The sequence below is a fragment of the Gorilla gorilla genome, chromosome 2, assembly GCF_029281585.2.
Source record: "Gorilla gorilla gorilla isolate KB3781 chromosome 2, NHGRI_mGorGor1-v2.1_pri, whole genome shotgun sequence".
In the NCBI taxonomy this organism is placed as follows: domain Eukaryota; kingdom Metazoa; phylum Chordata; class Mammalia; order Primates; family Hominidae; genus Gorilla; species Gorilla gorilla.
Genome location: NC_086017.1, coordinates 148,111,079 through 148,133,354, shown reverse-complemented (window position 1 = coordinate 148,133,354; position 22,276 = coordinate 148,111,079). Strand labels below are relative to the sequence as shown.

At 37.4% G+C, this 22,276-nt stretch overlaps 1 protein-coding gene and 1 long non-coding RNA gene across 13 annotated transcripts in view; one reads left to right on the top strand and one right to left on the bottom strand.

The window, feature by feature from the left end:
• LOC129532747 (uncharacterized) overlaps positions 1-392 on the top strand; it is a 30,126-nt gene extending 29,734 nt beyond the window's left edge. Inside the window, exon 4 of the long non-coding RNA XR_008678656.1 lies at positions 47-392. This is a non-coding gene — a long non-coding RNA (uncharacterized lncRNA). The remainder of the gene's footprint in view (positions 1-46) is intronic.
• The window catches only part of NCK1 (NCK adaptor protein 1), an 89,364-nt gene that overhangs the window by 2,751 nt on the left and 64,337 nt on the right, over positions 1-22,276 (bottom strand). For 11 of the 12 annotated variants that reach the window (XM_004037712.4, XM_019024779.2, XM_055383673.2 and 8 more), the window contains 2 exons: positions 18,162-18,405; positions 83-795 (listed from right to left, as the gene is read on the bottom strand). In XM_004037712.4, coding sequence (XP_004037760.1) covers positions 83-795; positions 18,162-18,387 — 939 coding nt within the window. In that variant the 5' untranslated portion in view covers positions 18,388-18,405. Of the gene's footprint in view, positions 1-82; positions 796-15,782; positions 16,101-18,161; positions 18,406-22,276 lie in introns of those variants that run through there. The other variant, XM_004037713.5, reaches the window with a different exon arrangement.

Sequence of the window (22,276 nt, the reverse complement as noted above, 5' to 3'; positions counted from 1 at the left end):
CACTTAACCTCTCCATTTCTCTCTCTCTTTTTCTTAAAATACCCAGAGCTCTATTTGTATTTACCTCCGAAAATCAACTTACCGAAGATTCACTATCACGAATGAGGAAATCCCCTTCATGTCCTCTTTCATTTAATGCCATTTCTGCTTGATGCCTGGTGACTTTGCCATAATACCAAGGATTGCCAGCAAACTTTCCAGTGAGTGAAGGCCTAATGTAATCACACTGTGGAGGCGATGGTTCCAAACCTGAAGTTAATGGATTATTCTGCATAACGGTAACATAGTTTTTTGGTACTAGACCAACCATACCATTGATCTTCCTGCATTTCCACCACTCTGGGTCATTTTCAGGTTTTTCAATAACATCCATTACATCTCCTTTCTCGAAATTAAGTTCTTCATCATTAGATGAGCTGAATGGGTAAAGAGCCTGTACCACATGCAACACTTGCCCAGTATTTAGGTTATTGACGACTGCTGCTAATTTCTCTGACAGAGAACCCACATGGTCACCCAAAGGACTGTCACCTTCTTCAGTTACATAGTTTGAAGGGAACCATCCAACTTGTCCATTGTAGCTACCACGCCACCACCCATCACTGCATTTCTCCATGACGATCACCTTTGTCCCCTTTATCAATGATAATTCATCCTCTCTCTCAGCCATGTAGTTAAATTTCACATAAGCGGGCATGTTGAGGTCATAGAGACGTTCCCCTGGGTCAACAAAACTATCATCAGCAGGAGATGCAGAATCTGGCACACTAGGTTTTCTTTTCACTTTTCCAATGCCTGTTGAAATTAAAAAGGGCCATGAGAGGAGAATATAAAAAAATGATTACCAAAAGAACGAACTTATTCATTATTAAAAAGAGATCTTCAACTCTATATAGATCTTTAAAGCCTTTAAACATAACAAATTTCTATGTAGTTAAAAATCATCTTTTTGGAAATAAGATGCAAATTTTCTTTTTCTTAACCAAATAAATATTTAATTTGTTATTATATGACAGTTCACCATCTTTTCTCTTGTCAAAGGCCCTGAAATAACTATATAACATAATTATAAAGTTGTCCTAAATTAATGAATTCCCTCTTAAATGTAAATATAGATTTCTTTCATAGCTACAATGTAAGTACACAAAGGCTCCACCATACCCATACTCTTCTTGTCTTAGTTTAAGCAAGCTAGATTCTACAATGAGCTGTATAAAAATAAAATTATTTCTATCTTAAATCAGAATATGATATGCAATATAAAACTGCAGTTATGTCTGGCTAATCTTCCCATTTGCTTTCTTGGTTCCCAGACCCAGGTAGCTCTATTTACCTCATATGTTTATTTTAAAATATTATTTGTTTTTCTCCCCTTACCCCAGTCACATGTAACCTCCAAAAGGACAGGGAGTTTTGTTTGTTTACAGATAGAATCCCAAGGATCTTGTACAGTGCTTAGTACACAGTAAATGCTTAACACATATGTGTTGAAAGAAATGAGAAAATCACCAAATGGTACTATCAATACAAATGTACGCTACATCAACTTCAGTCAGGCATTTTCACTGCTGCCCATTTCTTAGCGTGTGATTTTATGCTCTACTTTACCTAGAAAACTGAGGCTTCCCTAGGTAAAACTTCTCAAATTCCTTTTGTCTCAAAACTCTCATTATCCTCACTCTCGTTCTTCACTCAAGTCTCCAAATCCTGATCCTTCTAGGATCTTAATACTATCTTTCCTGACTCTCTTGGGACTCGACATCCTTGTTTTCCTTACTATTTAGTCCCTTCCATTGTCTAAAAACACACTCATATCTTTTCTACTCCAAAATGAAGTTACTTTAACTCTGCTACAACTTTTAAACCGTAACATTTTGGTAATTTATTTATTTTTTCTCTGACTGGTCCAATTTTCCTATAGAATAAACTGTACCACTCTTTTAAAAGTTGTCTTTCCCGGCTGGGCACAGTGGCTCATGCCAGTAATCCCAGCATTTTGGGAGGCTGAGGCGGGCAGATCACAAGGTCAAGAGATCGAGACCATCCTGGCCAAACATGGTGAAACCCCGTCTCTACTAAAAATACAAAAATTAGCTGGGTGCAGTGGTGTGCACCTGTAGTCCCAGCTACTCAGGAGGCTGAGGCAGGAGAATCGTTTGAACCTGGCAGGCGGAGGTTGCAGTGAGCCAAGATCACGTCACTACACTCCAGCCTGGCGACAGAGCAAGACTCTGTCTCAAAAAAAAAAAAGTTGTTTTTCCTTTTCCCTCGACTTTTTCACCACTCACACTCCCAACTCTTTATTATCTGATCCTTTGTCTCCAACATTCTAACAAAACGACTCAATTAAAACCATTCTTATGAATACCATTCTTATGTCATCTCTCCTTACTGTCAAATCAGTAACTTTTAAAGTCCTCAGCCTTCTCAAACTCTATATGCAGCAACCAAGATCACAGCCCACTCTCTCCATTATGTTTTCTTCTTCTTTGACTTTCCCGAATTTCTTATTTTCCCTCCCAACCTGTTTACATATTCTTGTTTACCTCTGTCTGGGCTCCTCTAACCTTGTTATTATAACACTGCATTGTACTTGTTTACTTGTCTGATTCCTCAATATGAGTGAACTTCCTGAGGGCAGAAAACGAGATCTTATTCCTTTCTGTCTCCAATGCTTAGCAGTACATACATCAGTAGTAGGAACAAAGGAAAAACAAAATTATGTATTCAGCAGTCAGCAAACATGCTGAATGAATAAATGAAGAATTCCTTAGCTGAAAGTGTTTCACAAGATGCCATACTTGACCTTCCTCTCTATTCCAAGGAAATCATACACTTTCATTTTCAATAATTTCTGTGCAGAAGGTTCCCAGATCTCTTTGCAGCTCTAAGACCTTTCTGGAATTCAGGCATTACAATTCCAACTGTCACTAGACACCCACAGGTTGTGCCATCAGTACCTCAAACCCAACACTCATGTCCAAATAAAAATAATCCAGTCTATACCCCTAAATCAACTTCTTCCTTCCTAATTTTCTTACTTCTGATTAATGATAGCCTTCTGAGAAATCCCTACATTTGGGGTGATACCACCAAAAATAGTAGAGTAAGGAACTCCAAGGCACTGTCCCTGCAAAAAGCAATGAATGCAATTAATGAGCTGGTAAGTACTGTCAGACTCAACTTTTGCAGAACTCTGGAATCTAGTAAAAAAAAAAAAACTTATAAAATCTAGGGCAAGGCTTGGTAAAGAAAGAAGTTGCTGCTTTGTGGTAAAGAGAGTGCTATCGCATCCTAAGTTGCCTGCCCACCATCCCCCACACCCCAAGTCAGTGATGGCTGTGTGGACAGTAACCTGCACTCCTAATGCCAGAGGAAGCAATACAGATCTCATTCTTAAACAATTGTGATTGTGGGTTTCAACTTGTCTGGCAGCTCCCTGAAGGACCTGAGCAATGGCTTGCCTTGGCTTTGCCTGACTTGGATCATTCCCAGGCATAGGGAGTCTTCCCGGGTGGTTTTTGCAAAAATCATTTAATGGATGCAGCAGCCTGGGGCAAGGGACAACAACTGGGACAAGGAACAGACAGATGGAAAAGCCTGGACAGAAAGGGGATGGGAAAGAATATACATGGGGTAATAAGGGGTGTGTATACCAATCAAGAAGGACGTGCACATGGCCAGGGCTGGATGCACATTCAGGAAAGGCCCAAGAAGACCCTAAGCTTTCACCCTGGCTGACCTTCAGGCTTTGAGCAAACAGTAAGCAAAGGCTAAGGCAGAATTATAAATGGCATCACTAAGTGGTCAAAAACTGCCCCAACATAAAGCCATCTGTAAAGATGGGGAGAGGTTTTCTTTTGTTTGTTTTTTCTTTTGGCTCCAGGTGTTTAACGAAACTCTGTTAAAACCCTAGCTGATTACTAAGCAAATGGAATAAATAGACTTCAGCGGCCCCACATGACCAGGAATATAGAGCTTATAAAAGTAGTTTAGTAAAGTCACTCAACAAGCAAACAACAACCACTCACAATAAGCAGCAGTAATAAGCTCTGGGGAGGGGATAGAATCTGATCTGATGGTGAAAGCAAAAGAGCCAACAAAGAATTCTATATCTAGCAAAACTGTCCTTCAAAAATGAAGGAGAACGTAAGACATTCCCAGATAAACAAAAACTAAAGGAATTCATCACTACCAGACCTGTGCTAAGAAATGCTAAAGAGAGGCTGGGCACAGGGGCTCACACCTGTAATCCCAGCACTTTGGGAGACAGAGGTGGGTGGATCACGAGGTCAGGAGATCGAGACCAGCCTGGCCAACATGGTGAAACCCTGTCTCTAGTAAAAATACAAAAAATTAGCCGGGCGTGGTGGCACATGCTTGTAGTCCCAGCTACTCGGGAAGCTGAGACAGGAGAATTGCTTGAACCTGGGAGGTGGAGGTTGTAGTGAGCCAAGACCGCACCACTGTACTCCAGCCTGGGAGACAGAGCAAGACTGTCTCAAAAAAGAAGTGCTAAAGAGAATCCTCCAGGCTAAAATGAAAAAACACTGGACAGTAATTTGAAGTCACATGAAGAAATAAAGAACAATGGTAAAGGTAGCTACATAAGTAAATATAAAAGTCAGTAGTACTGCAGTTTTTTTTGTAAATTCTCCTTTTCTTTCCTACATAATTTAAAATACAAATGCATAAAACAAAAATTTCAATTCTAGGTTAATGGGCATATATTTTAATGTGTAAAGATGTAATATACAAAGATGGAGCTGCAAAGGAGCAGAGTTATGCATAGTACTGAAACTAAGTTAGTATTAATTCAAACATGATTGTTAAAAACCTAAGATGTTAATCCCCAGGGTAACCACTAAGGAAAAACAAAAATACAGAAAGAGAAACGAGAAGGTTAATAAAACAATATATCAGAAAAAATAGTCCAGTCACAGAGGCTCACACCTGTAATCCCAGCACTTTGGGAGGCCGAGGTGGGTGGATCACTTGAGGTCAGAAGTTCAAGATCAGCCTGGCCAACATGCTGAGACCTCGTCTCTACCAAAAAAATACCAAAAAATTAGCCAGGCATCGTGGCATGCACCTGTAGTCCCAGCTACTCGAGAGGCTGACGCATAAGTGTCGCTTGAACCTAGGAGGCAGAGGTTGCAGTGAGCAGAGATTCCACCACTGCACTCCAGCCTGGGTGACAGAGTGAGACCCTGACCCCCACCCTCAAAAAAAAAAAGAAAAAGAAATCACAAAAGAAGACAGTAACAGAAGAATTGAAAGAAAAAAAAGTAAATGAAAACAGCAAAACAGCAGAAATCCTTCCTTATCAGATATTACTTTAAATGTAAATAGATTAAAAATAACATGATGCAACTGTTATCTGCAAGACACTCACTTTAGATCCAAACAAAGATGCAAATAGGTTTGAAAATGAAAGGATGGAAGAAGATATCCCATGTAAAGGATAACTAAGAGAGTGGGGTGGCTATATAAATATCACACAGCATAGGCCCGGCGCGGTGTCTCATGCCTGTAATCCCAGCACTTTAGGAAAGCGCGGTGTCTCATGCCTGTAATCCCAGCACTTTAGGAAGCCAAGGCGGGTGGATCACTTGAGCTCAGGAGTTCAAGACTAGCCTGGCCGACATGGTGAAACTCCGTCTCTACCAAAAATACAAAAATTAGTTAGGCATGATGTCAGGTGCCTGTAATCCCAGCTACTCGGGAGGCTGAGACAGAAGAATCGCTTGAACCTGGGAGGCGGAGGTTGCAGTGAGCCGAGGTCACGCCACTGCACTCCAGCCTGGGCAACAGAGTGAGACTGTCTAAAAATAAATAAATATATATCACACAACACAGACTTAAAGACAAAGGACAGTATATATTGATAAAAGAATCAGTCCATCAAGAAGTGTAACAGTTACAAATATATGCATACCTAACAAGAGAGCCTCAAGGCATATAAAGTAAAAAATGACAGAATTGAGGGAGAAAAATAGTTCAATATACTTGGAGACATCAATAACCCACTTTCTGTAAGGGACAGAACTAAATGAAAAATCATTAAGGAAATAGAGGCCTTAAACAGTACTATAAACCAACTAGACCTAATAGACATATAGAGAATACCCCATCAAACAAAAGCAGAATATATCACACATTTTTCTCAAGTGTACATGGAATATTCTGCAAGATAGACCATATATTAGGACACAAAACAAGGCTCAATAGGCCAGGCACAGTGGCTCAAGCCTGTAATTCCAACACTTTGGGAGTCCAAGGTGGGGGGATCACTTGAGCCCAGGAGCCTGACGGCAGCCTGGGCAAGATGGTGAGACCTTGTCTCTACAAAAATAAAAAGTAAAATAAAATAATTAGCCAGGTGTGGTGGTGCATTCCTGTAGTTCCAGCTACTCAGGAGGCTGAGTTGGGAGGACTGCTTGAACCCAGGAGTTTAAAGGCTACAGTGAGCCATGATCATGCTACTGCACTCCAGCCTAGGTAACAAAGAGAGACCCTGTCTCTATTTAAAAAAAAAAACAAAACAAAAAAAGCCTCAATAAATTTGAGATTGAAGTCATACAAAGTATCTTTTCTGACCACAATGGAATGAACCTAGAAATCAATAACAGAAAGGAAAACTGGAAAATTAACAAGTGTGTGGCAACTAACACTCTCTTAAACCAATAGGTCACCAAGAAATTTCACAAGATTAGACACTACTGTGAGACAAATGAAAATGAAAACACAACATACAAAAACCTATGGGAGGCAGCAAAGGCAATGCTCAGAGGGAAATTTATAGCCCTAAAAGCTTGCATAAAAAAGAAGATCTCGAATTACCAACTTAAATTTAATTTTAAGGAACTGGAAAAGAAAAACTAAACTCAAAGCGAAAAGAAGGAAATAATAAAAATTAGAGCAGAGATATACACAAAAGAGAACAGAAAAACAGAGGAAATCAACAAAACCAAAATGTGGTTATTTGAAAATATCAGTAAAATTGAAAACTCTTTAGCTAGACCAACGAGAGAGACACTCAAATAAATAAAATCAGAAATAACATTTCTACAGACCTTACAGATATTTTAAAAAGGATTATAAACAAATACTATGAACAACTGTATGCCAATAAATTAATAAACCTAGAAGAAAAACATCAATTCCAAGAAACACACAAACTACCAAAGCTGACACAGGAAAAAATAGAAAATCTGAACAGACATATAACAAATAAAAGATTCAATCAGTAACAAAACATCTCACATCAAAAATGTGCTCTGGACCAGATGGTTTCACTGGTGGATTTTACTAAACGTTTAAAGAGGAATTAACATCAGTGCTTCTAAAACATCTCTAAAAAGAAAAAAGGAGAGAATACTTATTAACTCATTCTATGAGGCCAATATTACCCAGAATACCAAAGCTATCACAAGACAACTGGCTAATATCACTTAGAAATATAGATGCAAAAATCCTCAACAAAATTCAGTTGATTTCATTGTTTGCAGTAGTTATGTTCTATAAAGTTACCATAAATACTGAATTAGCAAATACTGAACCACAGCTCCTAAGGGAAAAACAGGGTTAGGCTCCAGTCATGTTTTTGTTAACCAATCACTACATAACCTTGTTTTATGTGTGTTTCTCTTTAAAGACACTGTTTAATATAAATTGTGATTAACATAGAATTCACAACATCACTGTAACTCATGCCTAAACGAAGCTTATCTAACACACATTTTTTCCATAAGCAAATTTACAGCTTTCTTGTGTTTATGAACTCTAGGCAACACTTCATCACTACGCTTGGGGGCCATTTTAAACAGCAAAATCATCAACAAGCACAAAAATGCAAAAAATGTGGCACTAAATAGACTGCACAAAGGACACTGGTTTATAGTATGAAAGCTGAAATAACAAGGCAGAACATTGCCTCAACTGGGAATGTGCACATCAGATGACTCACATTTTTGCCACACTGCACATGTCCACAAAACACTGCAAGTATCAACTTTGGGCTTATAAATAAATTTTAGCCAATAAGTGAATTCACAAATACAGAATTTGTGAAAAATAAGGATCATTTGTACTAGGAAAACCAAATCCAGCAAGCATATTAAAAGGACTGTATATGAGTAAGTGGGATTTATGCAAGGGTGGTTCAACATATGAAAATCAATATAAGACACCTCATATTAGTAAAACAAAGGGGAAAAAACAAATGACTATCTCAATTGATGTAGAAAAAGTACTGGACAAAATCCAAAACCGTTTTATGATAACAATGCTCAGCAAACTAGGATTAGAAGCGAATTTCCTCAATATAATAAAGGGCATCTGCAAAAAACTGTGGAGCTGACATCACACTCAATGGTGAAAGACAAAGTTTTCCACCCTAAGAACAGGAACAAGACAAGAACAAGGATGCTCTCTTCCACCACTTTTATTTAACATTGTATTGGAAGTGCTAGTCAAAGCAATTAGGGAGGGGAAAAAGTATCCACAGATGACATGATCTTATAAATAGAAAATCCTAAAGAATACACACACACCCACACACTCACACAGAGTGAGAATAAACAAATTCAGCAAAGCTGCAAGATCAACACACAAAATCAGCTGTATTTCTATACATTAACAATGAACAATTCAAAGACAAAATTAAGAAAATAATCCATTTATAACAGCATTAAGAATAAGATACATAGGAATAATTTTAACCAAGTATCAGACTCATATACTAAACGCTGCAAAACACCGCTGAAAGAAATTAAAGACTTAAATGGAAAGATATTCTGTGTAAGATGGCAACAGCATCCAAAACAATCCACAGTTTCAATGCAATTCTTACTAAAGTTCAACCATTTTGTTTTTTCCACAGAAATGAAAAGGCTGATTCTAATATTCACACAGAATTGCAAGGTGGACCCTAAGCAACCAAAACAATCTTGAAAAAGGAAAATCAAGTGGGAGGATTCTCCCTTTCTGATTTCAAAACTTACTACAAAGCCACAGTAATCGAAACAGTGTGGTATTGGAATAAGGACAGACATATACAGCAATGAAACAGAATCGAGAGTCCTAAAATAAACCCATGGATCTATGGTCAATTGATTTTCATCAATGGTGCCAAGATCACTCAATGGGAAGAAAGAATAGTTTCTTCAACAAAGGGTACTGGAACAAATGGATATCCATAAACAAAAGAATGAAACTGGACTCCAACTTCACATCATATATAAAAATTAACTCAAAATGACCAAATGTCAGAGCTAAAACTATAAAACTCTTAGAAGAAAACATAGGAGTAAATATCTGTGACCTTGGATTTAGCAATGGATTCTTAGATACTGACACTAAAAGCATAAGCAACCAAAAAAACAAGATCCATTATACTTCATTAAAACTGAAAACATTTGTGTATAACACACTATCAAGAAGTGAAAAGACAACCTACAGAATTAGAAGAGAATATCTGCAAATCATAATTCTGATAAGGGTCTAGTATCCAGAACATATAAACAACTCTTAGAACTCAACAACAAAAACAACTACTTCAAAAATGGGCAAAGGACTTGAATAAAGATTGTTCCAACTACGGTATACGAATGGCCAACAGGCACATGAAAAGATCCTCAATATCATTAGTCATTAGAGAAATGTAAATCAAAATCACAATGACCCTACCTCACACCAACTACAATGGCTATAAGCAAAGAAAGAAAGAAAATAGGTGTTGGCAAGGATATGGAGAAACTGGAATCCCCCTTACAATACTGGTTGGAATGTAAAATGGTGCCACCATGTGAAAAACAGATGGTTTCTCAAAAAGCAAAGAATTACCATACGATCCAGCAATTCCACTTTTACCGTATACACTTAACTGAAAATAGATATTCAAACAATAACTGTACATGAATGTTTATCACAACGCTGTTCACAATAACCAAAACATGGAAACAATTCAAATGTCCATCTATGAACAGATGAGTGGATAAACAAAATGTGATATATACATATAATAGTTATTCAGCCAGCCGGGCACAGTGGCTCACGTCTGTAATCCCAGCACTTTGGGAGGCCGAGGTGGGCAGATGACTTGAGGTAAGGAGTTCGTGACCAGCCTGGCCAACATGGTGAAACCCCATCTCTACTAAAAATACACAAATTAGCCGGGCATGGTGGCATGTGCCTGTAATCCCAGCTACTTGGGAGGCTGAGGCAGGAGAATCACTTGAACCCAAGAGGCAGAGGTTGCAGTGAGCCGAGATCGCGTCACTGCACTCCAGCCTGTGTGACAGGGCAAGACTCTGTCTCAGAAAAAAAAAAAAAAAAAAGTTATTTAGACATAAAAGGGATGAATTACTGATATATGCTACAACATGGACAAAACTTGAAGATATTATACTAAATGAAAGAAGCCAGACACAAAAGGTCACATACTGTATGATTCCATTTATATAAATTATCCAGAATAGGTAAATCCATAGAGACAGAAAGCAGATTAGTAATTGCCAGGGGCTGATTGAGAGTGACTATTTTTGGGGTGATGGAAACATTTTGGAACCAGAAGTGATGGCTGCACAACATTGTTAATGTACTCAATACTACTGAATTACATACTTTAAAATGGTTAATTTTATGTTATACAAATTTTACCTCACAAAAAAATTTTTAAGGGTCTTAAATCAAATCCTCACAATCTTATCTCCTTACTGCCAACACTTTCCCTTCTCACTATGGTCACTCTTCTTCAGGCCTATTATGTTGTACCAGAGGTTTCATGACCCCACTAAACTAGTTTCCTTATTAATTCAGTTTCTCCCTCAGTCGACCCATCATCCATATCAACCAGTCTGATCTTCCTATAAATAAAGCTTCAATCACATGACATCACTGCTCAAAAGCCAACAGTGGCTGTTTCACATAGCAGATTCTCAATAAATGTTAACTTGAGTAAAAGTGAATAATGATATGAGGCACATACAAAAAAAAAAGTTAAACCTGAAAATACAGACTAAGTTTCAAATGATATTTTTGAAAATTCAGAATTTGCACAGTTTTGTATGGTAAAAGAAATGCAAAAGATCAGTAAAACCTAGAATGATTCTCTCTGGAAGCTTATATTTAAAAACATTATGTCTAAGACTAATTACACATTGTCAAAAAAAGAATGGCCTGGCATGGTGGCTCACACTGTAATCCCAGCATTTTGGGAGGCCGAGGCAGGCAGATCACCTGAGGCCAGGAGTTCAAGACCAGCCTGGCCAACATGCGAAACCCTGTCACTACTAAAAATACAAAAATTAGCCGGTCATGGTGGCGCACACCTGTAATTCCAGCTACTTGGGTGGCTGTGGCATGAGAATCATTTGAACCCAGGAGGCGGAGGTTGCAGTGAGCCAAGATCATGCGGAGTTTTGGGGGACACAAACACTCAGGTCATAGCACTTCCTGACCTCACAGTTCACCACAATCCTCTTAACCTTGACTAGTCCCTTTTGCATCAAACCCTTCTAACCCATTGCTTAACTGACTCCAATTCTCTACTCTTTAGTAATAAAATATCTACTATGAGAACTTTAATAGGAGATACAAGTTTAAATTTTAGTTCCGCTACTGGTTGTGTGATCTTGGTCAAGTTATTTAATCTTTTTTATTTCTAACACAGGAACAGAAAACCAAATGCTTCCCCCTTGAAGGGGAAGGGTGGGCAAAGGAGAGTAGGAGAAAAGATAATGATTGGATACTGGACTTAATACCTGGGTGATGAAATAATATGTACAACAGGACGGGTGCGGTGGTGCACACCTGTAATCCCAGCACTTTGGGAGACTGAGGCAGATGGATCACATGAGGTTGGGAGTTCGAGACCAGCCTGGCCAACATGGTGAAACCCCATCTCTACTAAAAACACAAAAATTAGCCAGGCGTGGTGGCAGGCACCTGTAATCCCAGCTACTCGGGAGGCTGAGGCAGGAGAATCACTTGAACCTGGAAGGCGGAGGTTGCAGTGAGCCGAGATCACACCACTGCACTCCAACCTGGGCAACAGAGTGAGACTTGGTCTCAGAAAAAAGAAAGAAAGAGATAATATGAACAACAAACCCCCATGACATGTATTTACCTATGTAACAAACCTTCACACGTACCCCCAACCCTAAAAGTTAAAAAAAAAAAAACCTCCAGTCTCCTTGTTTGTACAATGGTGGTGGGTAAAAAAATAAATTCATAAAATGCTTGTAAAAAATTTCTAAAAGTCTGTGTGTAAAGCACTTACAGTACATAGCAGGAACTCCATCAATGGTGGTTACTATTTTCCTACCTTCTAGTGCTTCTGGTGTTTAATTTTCAAAATTACTTAAACTTGGCCGGGCAAGGTGGCTCAGGCATGCAATCCCAGCACTTTGGGAGGCTGAGGCAGGCAGATAACTTGAGGCCAGGAGTTCGAGACATGCCTGGCCAACAAGGGGAAACCCCATCTCTACTAAAAATACAAAAAAAATTAGCCAGGTGTGGTGGCATGCGCCTGTAGTCCCAGCTGCTTGGGAGGCTGAGGGACGAGAATCGTTTGAACTTGAGAGACAGAGGTGGCAGTGAGCTGAGATGGCACCAGTGCACTCCAGCCTGGGTGACAGAGCAAGATTGTCTCAAGAAAAAAAAAAGATTACTTAAATCTTTATTCTTGCATTATATAGCTGGACCTGGCTGTAGTTGGAAGGAAACTGCTCAGATCTAAGCACTGAGGAAGTGTACCATTCTGAGGCAGTTTTTTTATTGTTAGCTTTGCTTAAATTAAAAAAAAAAAAAAGTGTAAAGATAATTTCTGATCTTTCCCTCACTACTACCCACTGGTCTTTACTTCTCTCTTCCTATAGCACTGTTTCTTAACCAGAACAATGCATTATAAACTCCACAAGAATTCTTAAGAACCTGGTTAAGCACTGTGAACATTCCTTCTTCATATGACAGCTGTGCTCCCTGAGGCAAGTCTTTGTACCCATAACTATTCCTTATGTGACCTGGTTTGCAAATCCTTGATATACTGGATGCCAGTATTTGGAAGCATCCAAGTTTCTCAATACCATTGTTAAAGAATATCTGTCAAAAGTGGATTCATTACATCATGTTTTATTTGGCCAACACACACATAAGGGAGCATACCTCCACCTAAGCACCTCTCAGACTCGAATCAATGTCACCATGGACTGTGTTGAGAGTTTTAGTACCTACATTACCACAGCAGCTCTTACTAAGTATTTTACTCATGTAAGCTGCTGCCAGGCTAGGTTCTCACCAATCTACACAATTCCTTTTAAAATTTTAATGTAGAGTTTTACAATACTGTCTGTTCCTATTCATCTTGTTTATTTCTATCTTGATTTTAGTTTCCAAATATATTTCTGAACCCAGTGTACTTATTAGTTAGTGATTTCAGTATTCCTTAGTTTAAGCATGTTGTTTTTCCTTCACCTGTACCACTGAGTAAGTGTTGAGAATGGGGCCAAAGAAAGTTTTTCTGTTTCTTCTAATTCCTTAGTCAACTACAATTCTGTTCCCATGTTTCTACTTCTTCAAAACCAATTTCTCACTCATTGCTTTCGCTCAATTCCTATGACACACCTAAGACTGCTTAGTTGTTTACCAGGATGTAAGACTTTTAGAGTTAGAAGGGACTTTCCAGGATCATTTAGTCTTGCCCAACTCTCTCTTTTACAAGGAACAGAAAATCAGAGAAGTTCAGTTATATTTTGCAGGCCACATGGCTTGTAAGTGATATGTCTGGGAACAGAACTAAGAAATACTACATATAAATAGATGGTATTCCTTCCATTACAGGTTTTTATTTAAATTTTTATATGTTCATCTGTTCATTTCATCTACATGAAATAAATTATTTTTTATTGTTTTATTTAAAACACTGTACAATTTTTGTTTTCAAAGATACTCTGGCTGCCACACAAAAAGCACATAATACTCTGTTTCTTCTACTTTATAAGCCCATTCAGGTAGGAAGTAGATGAATAGCCTGTCTCTACTCTGACAAACTGCCTGGCAAAATAAATAAAAATTTGGGGTTGCTGCAGGGATTGAGCAAAGAAACATTTTGGTTACAAATTTCAAATCCTGACTCCCAGTCTGCAAATGCATTAACTATCAACTTCCTAAGACTCAGTAGAAAGAATAATTTTACCACTGTATTGATGATATATATTGAATCACTGTATCAATGATACAATGGATTCTTTTTTTTTTTTTTTTGAGATGGAGTCTCGCTCTGTCGCCCAGGCTGGCGTGCAGTGGCACAATCTTGGCTCACTGCAGCCTCTACCTCTGGGTTCAAGTGATTCTCCTGCCTCAGCTTCCCAAGTAGCTGGGATTACAGGCACCCGCCACGACGCCCAGCTAATGTTTGCATTTTTAGTAGAGACAGTGTTTCACCATGTTGACCAGGCTGGTCTCAAACTCCTGACCTCAAGTGATCCACCCACTTTGGCCTCCCAAAGTGTTGAGATTACAGGCTTGAGCTGCCACGCCTAGCCACAATGGATTCTTTTTATGTCATTTCTGGTTGCTTTATGGTCAACATCACTTATGACTAAACCTAGATATGAAATCCACTGTATTATTAATAACAATCATCATATACCTCTCCACCAGAATGTAAGATTTGCTAGAGTTAGTATTAGTTTTTCACCCTATGATTTCTGCCTGGCTTGGAGTAGGCTCTCAATAAGAATGTGTTGATAAACAAATGAATGAGCAAATAAGTAAGTTCTTCAAAGGTAAAACTTACCCAAAAAATGAAAATGCAAAGATCTGAAATTTTAGTAACTCCCCAAAAAGTAAACAGAAGAGACATATTCCAGAGGGAGTCACTAAAGCTAACAAATGAGTCTTCACATTACAATTACAACATTCTTTTTCAACAAAGTGCTTATTCCTTTTCTCTTTTGCCCTTTTCTCTGGAATCTCTTGTCAGGTTACTCTTTGTTTCCTTAGGCTTGTTGTGCATAAGAGACTTCTATAATAATTCCTCTATTCATTTTTCTAGAAACACCAAGCAAATGTTCAAGGAGATCAAATTAAGTTCACTATAAGATCATAAGGAGGCCACTAGCAGAACCAGCAGAATTAGGCTCTTATAAATTATTATTAGTTTTACTTCATGACCCAAACTCAATAACAGTCAAGAATTCACTATTTTCCTCTTGGTTGTATAGCTGTGCTCATAACTCATATCAAAATACCAAATCTCACATTAATCAAAACATCAATTTCTAGCAATACTACATTAAATAAAAATATTCTCTTTACTAGTGTTTTTATTAAAGATTATCTTTACACTGTTCCGCTAAAAAAAGTAAGTAAAAAGTAGTTAAAAAAAAAAAAAGTTAATTCCAAAGTTGAGGATGAAGAAATTTGTTCACCTAATCCTTTTTTCTAATGTTTTTAATGTTTACAATTTATTTAATTCACTTCAAATGTCTGTGCTAAGTTGAAAATTACTGAATTAGAACTGCATCAAACTCAAACCATTTATATCCTTTCTCTACTTGTTAAACATTCATGTTAAAACATTTTAAAATTATTTTACTTACCAAGTCGAAACTACAATTTTTGGATATATCACCAATCATTTGGTTTATATTACATAAACATAATGTAGTAGCTTACATAAACCCACCAAATAAGAGTTTTCCTTTAAATTTACAAAAGCAGAAAATCCAATTCACAACTTCAAGAAAACAATGGATTTAATAAACAGATTAACTTACTGAAAAAATCTTTAAAGACGTTTAACCAATCCATTTTGAGTAAAAATTCTGTGTTCTGTCAGTTTGTTAACACAGCTCAGGATAATTCTCAGTGAGCTTCCTCGTCTGTTCTGCAACACTGAAACTTCCCACACCCAATCCATGTGACCTGGCCCACACCCAGGCAATAGAAAATTTTTCTGAGGCTTCTCTTTCCAAAACTTTTTTTCCTCTAAATTATAACACAGCCTGTATAACAAGTAAATAATCATGGCCAAAAATATGACCTTATTATTCAGACTTATTTTGGAAGATGCTTTAAAGCATATATATTTTTTATAGTTAAAATATATTCATGCATTAATCCTTTTGTTTTCTCCTTTTCCTTCTCAACTTTCAAACAATGTCTCCACCAGCACAACCATTGTGAAACAAATCCATTAATTACACTGGATATTTAAGTTACCAAAAAGGGATACAGAAATTATGAGAAAAGGGAAAAGTTTATCTAATGTAAAAGCTGGACTTATATCTCTTTACAGGCTAACTACAGATCACTAACTCAAAACAATGTTTCCAAGCACCCTGGAATAAAGGTAGCAATAACTGTAATACAGTAATAAAGTTAACAGAGATTTCCTAAGACTTAAATAGAGATAAAATCTTGATAAAACTGTCTCAATAACATCAGAATACTGTAGTACGGAATGCATCCTGGAGTATTAACAAATAAAAATTATATCTAAATGGGATTTTAGATTTATATACAGTAATATCTAATACTGGACTATTCCCCCCCTTTGCTCTATGATATTAGTTTTTTCACTATATTTTGTTAATTACTGTCACATTCACTCTAATCCCAAGATACCAGTGTCCTTTTAAAATGGAACAAAAAAGTCTAACTGGGTATGTCTTAGTACCCTTGTGCACTTATCACTATAAGGCATACTTTCTTGACAGAAATTACCTTAATTTCTCCCAATATCTCTAATCATCATGCTTTAAATAAATGTCCAGTATTTACAAAACCAGTATTCCTTATTCTAACCCTGGTCTCTTCTGCTACTGAAGGAAAATCTCTTTCTGATTTGTCTTCCATTGAAAAACTAAAAATAATGGTCTTAATCACAAAACCTGAAAGTATTTAAAAAGTTACCTCAGCAGTTAAACATCACATTATATCTACTTAATTACCTTTAGAACACTGGAAATATTTTTATCTCAGAAACTGATAATCCATTACTTTATATCTTACTCCAAATTGTACTATATTTTAGTTTTGGCAGTTTTACAATGGTTAAAAACATTAAATATTTGTATTTTATTGATAATTAGAAGAACATTCTAGAATAACAATAATGTTGAATAAGAATAAAAACTAAGCTGGGCATGGTAGTAAGCATCTGTAGTCCCAGCTACTCAGGAAGCTGAGGTGGGAGGGTTGCTTGAGCCCAGGAGTTCAAGTTTGGCCTGGACAACAGAGCAAGACTCCATCTCTAAAAAACCATAAAAAAACAAATAAATAAAAACTAATGTAAAGTAGTGAGTCAACAGTATTTCATATTTGTCGGTCATGCTATATTGCTCCCAAACTGTCTGCACAAGGAGAAATTGTACTTTTCTTCTACATATAGACAAAGAACAATTACGCAAATAGCATGTTTGCCTGAACACCAAAAATGAAATTCTGTCCCTCCCAATTCCTTCCTGTCAGCTAAGGAGAGTTTAATTTTTTTTTTCTTTTTTCTTTTTTTTTTTAAAGAAGAGGCCATTCCTTGCCCATGCATATTTCCTTCCTATCAGCTTAGCCAAGTCCAGTGTGAAGTGGGCTCCACTGTCTCAGGCCCTAATGGAGGGCCAGTAAAAATAAAAAACAAAAACTTTGGAGAAATAAAGGGAAAAAGAGAAACAAAATAGAAAAGAGCTCTGTAGGTGCTAATGTACAGTAATGATCCACAGTTCTCTTATCAAATAGAAAAATAAAATGGAGGGTTTTTAAGTGAAGTTCAAAACATAAGGTCATTAGATGTTAAAATTCATTATGTGCCATGTACATTAAGTTGCCTTGGTGCCAAAGAGGCAATTCTGCCTATAAGTCTAAACTCCAACAGTCATTCATGGTTCAAACAGCCCCTGCTAGAAGGTGAGAGTTAGTTCTACTCATTGGCATCACTCTGCCTTGACTTGGAGCATGGACCTAGATTTACAGAAACTGCATGTTAACACTTATGACCTTCATTGGTCTTCTGGGTTGACCACCTGCTATGACTCAAACTTACCTAGCCCTTGCCTTTTCAAGTCAATTATGCACACTGCTGCCAGAATTATGTACAAATAACTAAGTTGCAGGTTTCATTTAAAACAAAGTTGCTTTTCTTTTAATAAAAAATATCTTACCTAAGGTATCCTTTAGGTTTTTCACAATAGATGCTTTCCGAGCACTGTTTTTCCTTTCCACATAGTTAGAAGGCACAAAACCTGTTTTATTCATGGAATTTCGAACTCGCCACCAGGACTTAGAATCATCCAGAAGCCATAATCTCTCATTCTTCTTGATGTCCAACTCTTGTTCTTGTTGGGCCACATAATCAAATTTGGCTACTACCACCACTTCTTCTGCCATCTTTCAGCAGCTTCAGCACTGTAAACACATGGAAAATATTTTTATGTAAGGTTGAGGTAGTATTAGTTCACATGCTTTTCAAAAGAGACACACCTAAAAATCTAAAGACATAAAGATGAAAAGTAAAAAATATGGAAAAAAATACATGAGGCAAATAGTAATTTAAAGAGACTGTGACTGTATGGCTGTGCGCAGTGGCTCATGCCTGTAATCCCAGCACTTTGGGAGGCCAAGGCAGGCAGATCACTTGAGGCTGAGTTCGAGACCAGCTTGGCCAACATGGTGAAACCCCATCTGTACTAAAATACAAAAATTAGCTGGGCGTGATGGTGCACGCCCGTAGTCCCAGCTACTCAGGAGGCTGAGGCATGGGAATCGCTTGAACCTGGGAGGCGAAGGTTGCAGTGAGCCGATATCGCACCACTGCACTCCAGCCTGGCGACAGAGGAAGAATCTGTCTCAATCAATCAATCAACCAATCAATAAAGAGACTGGTGTTGCTCTATTTGTATCAAACAAAACTTAAAGGGCAAAAACCATTACTAGCAATAAAGTTCACTACCCAATGAAAAATGTTCTACTCAATTACAATATCTAAACTTCTATGTACCTAGTAACAAGATAGTTTCAAAATATGTTGACAGAACCACAGGGAGAACTTGACAAACCCATTACCACAGAGGACAATTTTTAACATATTATCAGAGTAACAAAACAAAGAAATAAAACGGCCAGGCCTGGTGGCACACACCTGTAATCCCAGCACTTCGGGAGGCCGAGGCTGGTGGATCACCTGAGGTCAGGAATGAAAGACCAGCCTGGCCAACATGGTGAAACCCCATCTCTACTAAAAATACAAAAATTAGCCAGGTATGGTGGCGCACGCTTGGAATCCCAGCTACTCAGGAGGCTGAGGCAGGAGAATCCCTTGAACCTGGGAGGCGGAGGTTGCAGTTAGCCAAGATCATGCCACTGCACTCCAGGCCTGGGTGACAGAGCCAGACTTGGTCTCAAAAAAATAAATAAAAACATTATTAAGGCTAGAGAAGAACTGATATCACAACCAGTAAGTCTGATTTAATAGACATATACAGAATATTGCTTCCAAATAGAATACAAATGAAACACATACAAAAATCAATCAAATGCCAGGCCATAAAGAATGCCTCAATGTTCACGTAACTGATATCCTACAACCATATTCTCCAACAACCGTAACAAAAAGATAACTTTTGAAATACCACATATGTTTGGAAACTTCTAAAAACTAATGAATCTAAGAAGAAATCATATTGAATTTTGAAAATACTTAGAAGTAAATAATTTTAAAAACTATATATCGAACTCTGTGGGATGCAGCAAGAGGAGTGTATATAGACAGATTTTTAGTTTTAAATAGTAACATTAAAAAACAAAAAGAGCGGCTGGGCGCGGTGGCTCATGCCTGTAATCCCAGCACTTCAGGAGGCTGAGGCGGGTGAATCACAAGTTCAGGAGATCGAGACCATCCTGGCTAACATGGTAAAACCCTGTGTCTACTAAAAATACAAAAAAATTAGACAGGAGTGGTGGCGGGTGCCTGTAGTCCCAGCTACTTGGGAGGCTGAGGCAGGAGAATGGCTTGAACCTGGGAGGCGGGGCTTGCAGTGAGCCGAGATCACGCCACTGCACTCCAGCCTGGGCCGCAGGGCGAGACTCTGTATCAAAAAAAAAAAATAATAATAATAATAAAATTTAAAATAAAATTTTAAAAAGAGCTAAAAATAAATTAATGAACTGAGTATCTTAAGCAGTTAGAAAAGTTAAAGAAACATTAGAAAAACAAATCCAACTAGAAAATGAGCAAAAAAACATGAAGAGGCATTCACTGAAGATTTACAGATGGCAAATAAGCAGATGAAAAGGTATTCATCATTAGCTATTAAGGAAATGCAAATTAAAACCACACTGAGATGTCACTACATACACTTGTCAGAATGGCTAAGAGTGGTAATACCAAATGCTGACAAGGGTAAGGTGAAATTGGATCACGCGTATACTGCTGATGAGAATGTAAAATGGTACAGATACTCCGCAAAATTGTCTGACAGTTTCTCATAAAACTAAACATGCAACTACCATACAAGCTAGCAACTGCACCCCTGGGTATTTATCCCAGAGAAATGAAAATTTATGTTCACATTTTACATGAATGTTAACAGCAACTTTATTTCTAACAGTCAAAAACCGGAAACCACCCAGATGTCCTTCAACAGGCAAATAATTAAACAAACTGGTACGTTCATACCAAAAAGAACAATTGATGCACAAAACAACCTGGATGAATCTCCAGGGAATTATAACTTCTCAGTGAAAAAAGCCAATCTCAAAGGTTAACTATATGACTCCATTTATATAACACTCTCAAAACGACAAAATATGGAAATTAGAAACAGATTAGTAGTTGCCAGGGTTAACGGGGCAGCAGGAACAGGAGGGAAGTAAGTATGACTATAAAAGGGCAATATGAAGAAATTTTGTAATATCCTTGTGATATTGTACTATACTTCTGCCAGATGTATTGCCACTGGAGGAAAGCATACACTGGATCTCACAATAAGTTCTAAAGTTTCTCAGAATTGCATGTGGATCTATAATGATCTCAAAATAAAAAGTTCAATTAAAGTAAAAACTGAAAGAGAAAACACAAATAGTCAAAAAATATTCAAAAGATCCTGAATATCTTTATAATTAAAGAAATGAAAACTAAACTGAAATACCATACTTTACCTATCAGGGTGACAAAAGTATCACCAATATTATCTAGTCCTCCCCAGAATGTACAAAAATAGCATTCTACTACATTACTGGTATAATAACTAAAAATTTATATAATGCTTTTAAGTTTTATAATTATGGCACTTTTCAACATTTACAGAAGAGAATAGTATAATGAATCCTATACCTGTCACCCAATTTTATCAACATTATGCCTTGTGGTTCAGCTATCCCCCTAATTTTTGGTGGGGGAACTGGAATCCCATGATTTCATTAAGTACTAACAGATTAAAAACCCATACCCCTCAAAAATGAACAAATCAAGAGCTCCTGACCTTTTCCCCTTTTTAACCCATATATGCCGGAGGTTGCAATTTTTTGTGTGTGTGAAAAATCAGACCTTGGTGATGACCTTGAGCATGATATAAATAACTCTCACAAGCTTAGCGTTCCAATAATGGAACACTAGGCACAAATGGGTTAAGCCATGGACCTCCCCTCCTCCTGCCTTATGGCAGTGTGGTGAAACACAGAACCTCTACTCACAATGTTTCTGATGCATAAAAATATATAAGATTGCAAATAAGTCAATTATACTAAAATTAAATTATCAGTATATTTTCAAAAGCTCATTTTGAAAAGGTGTTTCTTTATTAAGAACTCCTGCAACACTTATTTCATCTAATGCTAACATTCAATTTTTGCTAAGTGTATTTTTTTAAACATTCTTACAGTTGGTGTGAACTGGGATCCAAACTAAGTCGATATATTGCACTTAAGCTAACATGTTTTAAGTCTCTGACACCATTCTCTTTCCCCACTCTATGTCATTTATTTAAGAAGCTGGCTTCACTTGTCCTGTAGCATTTCCCACATCGTGAATTTGGCTAGTGTATATTTTCATGGTGTTCCTCTATCCCCCCTATCTCCTATAAACTGGTAATTATTTCTAGAGGCTTTACTTTTTCTAGGTTGTTTTGTCATTGTTGCAAGAATAATTCGTTAAGTATTCTTGTGTACTTGTTATTGCCATTTATTAGGAGGCACGTTATGTCTGCCTGAACCATTTTCTGTGATGTTAAGACTGAATGGTAGATTTGTAGCACTGAACTGATTTATCCATTATTATAAA